The sequence below is a fragment of the Gadus chalcogrammus genome, chromosome 7 (genome assembly GCF_026213295.1).
Source record: "Gadus chalcogrammus isolate NIFS_2021 chromosome 7, NIFS_Gcha_1.0, whole genome shotgun sequence".
Classification (NCBI taxonomy): Eukaryota; Metazoa; Chordata; class Actinopteri; order Gadiformes; family Gadidae; genus Gadus; species Gadus chalcogrammus.
This window is the reverse complement of record NC_079418.1, coordinates 30810867-30820169: the sequence shown is the minus strand read 5'-3', so window position 1 is coordinate 30820169 and position 9303 is coordinate 30810867. Positions and strand designations below refer to the sequence as shown.

At 44.9% G+C, this 9303-nt stretch overlaps 1 protein-coding gene across 1 annotated transcript; it reads left to right on the top strand.

The window, feature by feature from the left end:
* The first annotated feature begins 3385 nt into the window (after nt 1–3385).
* nop16 (NOP16 nucleolar protein homolog (yeast)) lies at nt 3386–7653 on the top strand. The gene is made up of 5 exons (XM_056594618.1): nt 3386–3595; nt 3984–4092; nt 4841–4898; nt 5185–5291; nt 7026–7653. Exons 1-5 carry the CDS (start codon nt 3489–3491, stop codon nt 7194–7196), a joined length of 552 nt encoding a protein of 183 aa, XP_056450593.1. The 5' UTR covers nt 3386–3488; the 3' UTR covers nt 7197–7653.
* Nucleotides 7654–9303: the final 1650 nt, after the last annotated feature.

Genomic DNA, 9303 nt, shown 5'->3' with positions numbered 1-9303 from the left:
ATAGTTTACTATCCATTCATAATAATAATAATAATAATTAATGTAATTTTATATACATCAATATATATACTACAGCTTCAATAAGCTGTAATATGTGAAATTATTAAGCATCTACATACCTTCTATATTGTGGGCTGTATACAAGGAGGTGTTTCTTCATAGTCATTAGGACTACAAGAGAAGAAGTTCTTTATTGATCCCAGACGAAAAAACACTAAAGTAGCGGGCAGTTGGAGAGGTAACTGCTCAATAAAGAAATAATAATATGCAGAGATTGCAGAGTGGACCAATATCTCCTTACATAACTGGATCACATTATAACGGGGCGGTTAAGCAGTTGGTGAGGCCGTTTGATTTCTAAGACATTTATTATTCAGTCTACTAATTGATGATGTATGGTTTGTATTTGGTATATAGCGACACCTAGCGGTCTAATTGATCGTGCAATCTGTAGGTTAATGGCTCTCTCTGGCGACACCTAGCGGTCTAATTGGTCTCGTAAGGCTGTGGTTCTCAAACTTTTTCTACTAGTGTACCCCCCCTAACTACGTTCTTTCAGCTGCTTCACGCAGCAAAAAAAAATTGGGAGAAAAAATAAAAACATAAGGATGTGCGTTCTATTTGGCAGTGTAAACATGAATGTTAAAAATTTTGTGAGAAACACGGGCCTGTGCTTCATACAAATGGGATATACGTTTCAACCACTTGTCCATTTTCTCGATTTTTCTAGCTTGCAGAATTGAAACAAGCTCGGAGTTAGAAGAGTTTTTTTTCCTATTGCTGAACGATTTCACTGGTTTGGATCTTTCTTTGATGCACCAACGCTGGTTTCTGGTAGGCCTTACTGCTGCCAAAAAGCTTATAGCACAGAGATGGAAAGCACCTCATGATCTATCTTATCACCACTGGGTGAACACAGTTATAGATAAGATAAGTTCAGGGATGCAAACACATGTATGACAAAAAAAGAGAGCTACCCGAAGTCGGAAAAAATATGACGGCATAATATCCTATTATCATGAGAAGGCCTATGCTATATGCTATATGCCTAGAAAGATAAAAAATATATTAGTTACTCAGTTAAAGTGACTTTTTAAACTAAGTTAATTTATTTTCACTCACACACAAACACACACCTCTGCATTGGATATGCGATCACAGGTACAGGTACTGGCAGTGTAGGCCTGGCACTGTCCCTGATCGTAGCTGCTGCTTTGGGGGTTTCTGGTAGAGGGTTTCGGAGAAGCTGTGCAACACTATGTGTAGTTATTGTTGTTGTCACTTTCCTCAGATGAAAGTCTGCCTTACAGTGTGCATGCAGGGCATGTACACCCCTGCTGGCATAATTAATTTCTTTAATGCAGAGGGTGCATTTAGCAAATTTTTTTGGAAAAGGCAGACAGTGGAAAGTTATGCTTCACTGAATTCACCTCAGTCGTGGCTTCTAATTTTAGCCATGACCAGTTCCAACTGCACTTGCACCCTGCGTTCTGCTGCACAATAAGTGCATCCTTCTCCGATACTTCCCACCACCACTATCCTCGGTCCGGGCCGGGCCGGGCCTTTTGATCGAGCGTTTTTATTTTAATTTTTGTCATTGGTTTATTGGCCAAATCTGAGGAGAAATCTATGCCATAAACAGAAATATTATAGGCCTTTATTACACGGTTCTTCTCAATGCCGTGGAACGCTCCGTTCACTTGCATGGGTAGTTGTCCGGTGACTTGTCAACCCCAGCGTCTTCCGTTGCTAAGCGACGTCACCGTCTTTGCGGACAATTTTTTTGTCCGTTATTTTTTTAAGTTTTGGCAAGTAGCCGTGTAATAAGCGGGATAATGTATAGAACGTCGCCGGTCATTATCGAAAATAAGCCCCTTCAGGGCGAAGCAAGACGCCTTCGCTGCGCGTCGTGTACTGTTCGCCCTGTCGGGGCTTATTTTCCCGATAATGACCGGCGTTCTATACATTATCCCTTACATATATATTTAGCAGAGTAGGCCTAGTAACAAATGTGCAAAGTTACACATGTGTTCAAATAAATGTTGGGTTGAAATCGGGCTCGGGCTCATAATTACAGTTAATGTGTCGGGTCGGGCCGGGCTCGCGCAGAACGTGCACGGGCTCGGGCCGGGTCGGGCTTGATTTTCTGGGCCCGATCTAAGCTCTAACGTGCACATGCGCATCCAATATTTAACCTTCAGTCGACGCGACGGCAAGGGCTGTGATTGGTCCCCTGACAAAATCATTTCCGGAATCACTTTTCTTTACTTCGAAGGCTCGAGGGGTCTCGGTCAGTCAGATTACGGAATATTGACACCTGCACGTGTGCGCCGATCGACGCGCACCGATCGAAGCGTGCACCGATCGACGCGCGCACCGATCAACGCCCCCCCCCCCCCCCCCCCCCCTCCCAAACAAAACCTCTTCGGATCTGCACGAACCACACAGGTCCCCAAAATGTATGATAAAAAAGCAACTCGCGCCAAAAAGAGCGCCGTTTGCATGTCTGTAAATTAGAGAAATCTGTGGCCAGCATGCATGGCGTGCAAGCTAAAAACATCAACTTGTGGTCATCCTTTATCGTTAGTATGTTGGGAGTAGCCATGATTTACTTTCCTTCTTCTACTTCTTTTACATCTGTTATCCTAAATTTCTGACTCAGGCTTAACAACTCAACTGAGCTGTTCAGATGACTTATCTCTAGGTGGGAGGGCAAGACGTGTGTGTGTGTGTGTGTGTGTGTGTGTGTGTGTGTGTGTGTGTGTGTGTGTGTGTGTGTGTGTGTGTGTGTGTGTGTGTTGGGGGGTATAACTGTTTAATGTCAGTGTAACTGTTTAATGTCAAATGTTGTCTTATTTGTGTTTATGCCTTATTGGTGTATGTTGTCTTATTTGTGTTTAGGTCTAATGTAGTATGTTGTCTTATTTGTGCATATGCCTAATTGGTGTATGTTGTCTTATTTGTGTTTAGGTCAAATGTAGTATGTTGTCTTATTTGTGCATATGCCTAATTGTTTTCTACATGTCTATCTGTTTGTTGCATAAATCATAAAATAAAAAATTGATCACAAAGAAAAAAAGAACCGTTTTTCTTTCTTTCTGAGTACCCCCTGCAGTACTCAAAAGTACCCCTAGGGGTACGCTTACCACCATTTGAGTACCACTGGTTTAAGGTGTATGTTGGCTCTAAAGCGACACCTAGAGGCGGCCCGCAGGAGGTTCAGGCTGTAGTTTCATGACTGTATAAACCCTAACTGAAAATAAGTAAACGTTTACAAATTAGTGCTCTTTTGACGTAAACAACGTTTAAACGAAGCACTCTAATGGGGAAATAAATAGTGGATCTCTGATAGAAACGTTAGAAAGGTCAGAGGTAAGAAGAAGGCGGTGCCGTGTACCACGTGTTTCCGTCTCTTCCGGGTTCCACACGTTGTCAACAAGCACATCGTTGTGTTCTGCGAGCGATCGAGAGCTTTCATCTCATCCACCATGCCGAAAGCCAAGAAAAACAGCCACAGAAAGAAGTATGACTACGACAAGGACAGGAAGAAGCAGAAGAAACAGTTCATGAAGAAGTCCAGACCGAGGATAGAAGAGTAAGTCCGGACACGATGCGGCTGCTGGCTCACAAGCCCACCATACACCACCAGGATACAAAGACTTTATATTACAACATCCCTTTATATCACCCTCATATATATATATATATATATATATATATATATATATATTTTATATTCATTCATCGCGCATCTATTGATCAGGTCTACCGATCGCTGTTTGATCCAACATAATATCGAATATTGAATACAAATGCCATTGACCTCATTATTACTCATCACCACACTCCATGAAAGTGTGGTCTTGAATAGTCTTCTTTCAGATGCGTCTACCGTACATAGTTTACAATTAATGAACGTAGTGATTATGAATCTTGGATGAACGGATGTAGTTGAGTGACGTACTTATGCCCTCCCCCACCAGTAAAAGTATCAGGCACGCGTGGGACAACTACAAGACCAGCAAAAAGAACCTGGAGGACATGGGCCTGGCCTTCGACCCCAACTACTCGCAGCCCATCCGGAACCCCGAGGTCAGACACCCCCCCCCCCCCCCCCATTGTCGCTGCTTTATGCCCGTGTGGTTAAAGTGTGTAGCAAATAGATGTCAAAAACAAGTGAAGTCCAGATAATAAAATGGACAAAACAATGAACGTTACCTGACCCAGGTTGTGGTAAAACGCTGGAGCTGAATTGCCGAATTTTGGTGTTTTGAGAGCGATCATTATTCAGCATCCATCAACATGTTCTGCCCTCCTTGGACGTCTAACGCTTCAGTGATCGAGCTGTTGGTGGGACGGTTCCCCCCAACCGACTCCAAGTTGGGTTCCTAACCCGATATGAACTGGGGAGATCCACCAGCCAGGGTCTCTCACAGCTTGAGGCGCTCTGATATCTGAGGTCTGTTCTCCAGACAGATCTGTGCTAAAACGATTTTTCCTGCATCCATTTTAAAGCTAGGGCAGCCAATTTGTTTAAGTAGCATTTGTTTGTCATATTTCTCGAAATGCTCTCTACGTTCCAATAACAATCAATAAATGAAATGCTCTGACGAAAAACCCTAGAAAAAATAAGATGTATGTGTGTTAATCTGTAATAAGACCGTCCAATCAATGATTTGGCCCAAACATGATGGATGCTTTACCAGGGTACCTGGTCGCACTCAGCAAGCTACTCCTAGGGAGGCTGCAGGGCGGGCTGGGATATGTTTTTGGTTCGATACTTTAAAAGCACTACTGTTAACTTTGGTGTCTCTCTGATGTGATCGTGTGTCTCTTTCAGACGGGCTTTGCCCCTACGCCGGCTGCCCCAGTCGTAACCAAGCCCTACGTATTGCAGAGTAAGGACCTGTGATTTTAATATTTAATCATCTTTAATTGTAACTCTAGATCCAGCTGTTGATCCCGGCTTTAAAGAATTTTCCCTCTAGGGTATTAATAAAGTTGTTATCTATAGAGACTTGGGATGGAGGTGTGTGTGTGTGTGTGTGTGTGTGTGTGTGTGTGTGTGTGTGTGTGTGTGTGTGTGTGTGTGTGTGTGTGTGTGTGTGTGTGTGTGTGTGTGTGTGTGTGTGTGTGTGTGTCCTTTGCGCCTGACCTTTGCGTCTCTTCTGCTGTTGTGATCAGAGATGGAGGAGGAGGCGAGCCAGCGGTTTGACGATGACAAAAGCCTGTCCCGAGACCTGATCGACTTCGTTCAGCACATGGTGCGGGAACACGGGGAGGACTACAAGGTGAGACCACCGAGGGTCTGTCTGTGATGTAGGGTCGGTCTGTGATGTAGGGTCGGTCTGTGATGTAGGGTCTGTCTGTGATGTAGGGTCGGTCTGTGATGCTACGGTCAGTCTGTGATGCTACGGTCAGTCTGTGATGCTACGGTCAGTCTGTGATGCTACGGTCAGTCTGTGATGCTACGGTCAGTCTGTGATGCTACGGTCAGTCTGTGATGTAGGGTCTGTCTGTGATGCTACGGTCAGTCTGTGATGCTACGGTCAGTCTGTGATGCTACGGTCAGTCTGTGATGCTACGGTCAGTCTGTGATGCTACGGTCAGTCTGTGATGCTACGGTGTGTCTGTGATGTAGTTTGTCTGTGATGCTACGGTGTGTCTGTGATGTAGTTTGTCTGTGATGCGTAGGGTCTGTCTGTGATGCGTAGGGTCTGTCTGTGATGCGTACGGTCTGTCTGTGATGCGTACGGACTGTCTGTGATGCATAAGTCCATGGGTTTATGTTGTGTGTTTGTTGTGTAGGCCATGGGGCGATGTGTGTGTATTTGTTGTTTATGTCATGGGGTGATGCTGTGTGTTTGTGTTGTGTAGGTCATGGGTTGGTGATGGGTGTATTTGTTGTGTATTTGTGTTGTGTAGGCCAAGGGTGATGTGTGTGTTTGTGTTGTGTAGGCCAAGGGTGATGTGTGTGTTTGTGTGTAGTAGGGGTGTAACGATTCATGCGATGCATCAATGAATCGATTGTCAGTCCTACCGATTCAACTAAATCGGTCTCCTAAAATAAATAAATAGAATGAATCGCTTTGGCTTCACCAATAATCAACATAAATGCTTTAAATCGTATGAATCGATTATGATTAATGTTTTAAGACTTAGTTTACACGTTTATTTTGTGAAGTGCAGCTCGGTAATCCGTAACTCTGTCATCAGCTAGTCAGCTCTACTGGTGCATTTCAAACATGGCAGAGAGCGGCAGCGAGATTGTTAATGCACCAGCAAACTTGAAATCCAAAGTGTGGAAGCATTTTGGCTTCGCAAAGAATAATGGTAAAATTGACAAGGGGTGTCACATTATTGCATGTTTATTTCACGGATATAGAATTTTGGTTCAAAGTTACTGAATCGAATCGTGGTGCACAGAATCGAATCGAATCGTTCCAAAAAAAAAAAAAATTGTCCTTGAATCGAATCGCCAACCACTGAATCGTTAATCAAATCGAATCGTCTGAAGCCAAAGATTCACACCCCTAGTGTGTAGGCCATGGGGTGATGTGTGTATTTGTTGTGTGTTTGTGTTGTGTAGGCCATGGGTTGATGTATGTTTGTGTTGTGTAGGCGAAGGGTGATGTGTGTCTTTGTGTGTAGGCCATAGATGTGTGTATTTGTTGTGTGTCTGTGTTGTATAGGCCATGGGGTTATGTGTGTATTTGTTGTGTCTCTGTGTTGTGTAGGCCATGGCTTGGTGATGTGTGTATTTGTTGTGGGTTTGTGTTGTGTAGGCCATGGCTTGGTGATGTGTGTATTTGTTGTGTGTTTGTGTTGTGTAGGCCATGGGTTGGTGATGTGTGTATTAGTTGTGTCTCTGTGTTGTGTAGGCCATGGGTTGGTGATGTGTGTATTTGTTGTGTCTCTGTGTTGTGCAGGCCATGGGTTGGTGATGTGTGTATTTGTTGTGTCTCTGTGTTGTGTAGGCCATGGGTTGGTGATGTGTGTATTTGTTGTGTCTCTGTGTTGTGTAGGCCATGGCGCGGGATGAGAAGAACTACTACCAGGACACGCCCAAGCAGATCCAGAGGAAAGTGAACGAGTACAAGCGCTGTCACCCAAAGCTCTTCAACGCCTTCATCCAGTCGCTAGCTCCCAATGCTAACCCACAGAGCAGCTCACAGCCTCCAGTCATTGTCTGCTAATGCTAACCCACAGAGCAGCAAGCGGCCTCGATCCTGTCGCTACCCGCTATAACAAGTCGTTCCCCCCCCCCCCCCCCCCCCCTCTCCTTGACCTCTGACTCGGCCCCAGACAGAAGGGCCCGTCTGGGGGTATCATGTCCCAATGTGTGCGGTAACGCCGGTGGTCCGGGGCTCCATACGGGCCGGATGTAAACAAGATGGCCGCTTAACGACACTTTCTCTCTGGAAATGGACGTGAAACTCCCGGACTACTGGACCGCGTGTGGAAACTAGCAAGAGATCCACACAACGTAGAATGGGTCTACAGTTCTTGAACGCGGTTCTGCATTCTGCAACTTAAGTATTTTACTTCTATACAGAGCTGGTTAATTTTGTTTTTGTGATGTTACTATAATACAAGTTGTCATTATGCAGCAATAAATTTGTTTCCCGAAGTCAATTTGCTTCTTGGTCGATTTCTCCTTTTTTCTGAAGTTTCAGTTTTCCCGTCTTGTTTCAAGTCGATCACGCCGTCATCCCTCTCCCGTTCTGACCACGGAGACGTCCTTTTAATCCTGAACCGGATGGATTTATTGTGTGAACCACAAACCGTGTGTGTTTTTATCTATTCCTAAAGTATTCTCCTCTCAGCCCTGTTTCCTCCTAATGTTCTTCTGTTGGTTCTCGCTCTACGCTCTAACGCCGATTGTGTGTTTAACGCGGGGTTGGGTCAGAGGGTCCACCACCTGCAGGAGGTGGGCCCCGCCCCTGCAGGTACACAGAGCCCTTGGCCTGCAGGAGACTCCTGTCCCACAGACCTGCTGTACACAGCCCGGCGCTAGGCATAGGCGAACTAGGCGGTCGCCTAGGGCGGCAAATGCGTTGGGGTCGACAAAAGCGTTGGGTGCGCCCCCTGGTGGCGCACCCAACGCTTGTTTCATTTTAATGAAACAAGCGAAATAAAACATGCTGTCCAAACACGTTTCGAAATGGAACGGATAATGGGGGGAACGGGGGAACAACAGCTATTGAATTGTTACTGAAACCATCGCTGAAGCGGCGGAAAAGTCGCCGGGCCTTGCTGTACATGTTTATATCCATAGGCTACCATGGCTGCCCCTGATCGGCCTGACCTGTGCATGTTGTGTGGACGGTCATGCATTATTTATTTATGACTATATCTCCCGTATCTGAAACGTACCAAGACTCTCAACACTCAGACAGGGCTTAGGGCTCGATGAATTATGATCCATTAGCGTGGGAATATCTTCTGCACTGGTTTGGAGTTATACGTTTTGTGGAATAGCTTTAGAACTGGTTAGGTGGAATACCTATTAGTACTGGTTTGTGATAGGAAGAATATCCTTAGTACTGGTTAGGATGAATATGTTTAGTACTGGTTAGGATGAATATGTTTAGTACTGGTTTGTGTTGTGAGGAATATGTTTAGTACTGGTCAAATTAATACCTTTGGTACTGTGTATGAGGAATAAACCAACTGTCATATTAAAACCTTGACGAGACAAGGCTGTATGAGAGAGAGTGAGATAATAGGCAGTTTTCGTCTTTCAGGATCCAAGGGAATTGTCTCTATTGACTTTGCTGTAAAACATAATGACGTCGGGGGTCGAAGTAGAACAGAGGTGATTCTCTGTTCGTCCCGTTAAAAATGCTTTCTCTCTCCGTGTGCAACGTGCTGCGTCCCTCTTCTACTCAGAACATGCATCCCTGATAAGAGCAATGTACACAAGCCTGTGTGTCTCTATACAGCACATGTATCTGATAAGAACGCATAGATCCATGTGTCTCCTAGTACACCATGTTGTGTTTCTCTACTCAGAACATACGTCTGATAAGAACAACGTACAGATCTGTGTGTGCGTCTCCTAGTACCACGTGTTGTGTCTCTACAAAGCACATGTATCTGATAAGAATAATGTACACATCCCTTTGTGTGTCTCCTAGCAACACGGGTCCTCCTGAACCAACAGGACCTTCCGCCCGTCTTATGAGGCGTTTCTGTTCTGGTCTGAGCGTCTGTGAGTGACAGGAAAGGTCTTCTGGTTGGAAGTGGTTACGGTTGAGGAGTTATTGATGCTATTGGTGCAGTATTATGGCTTTAACTCAC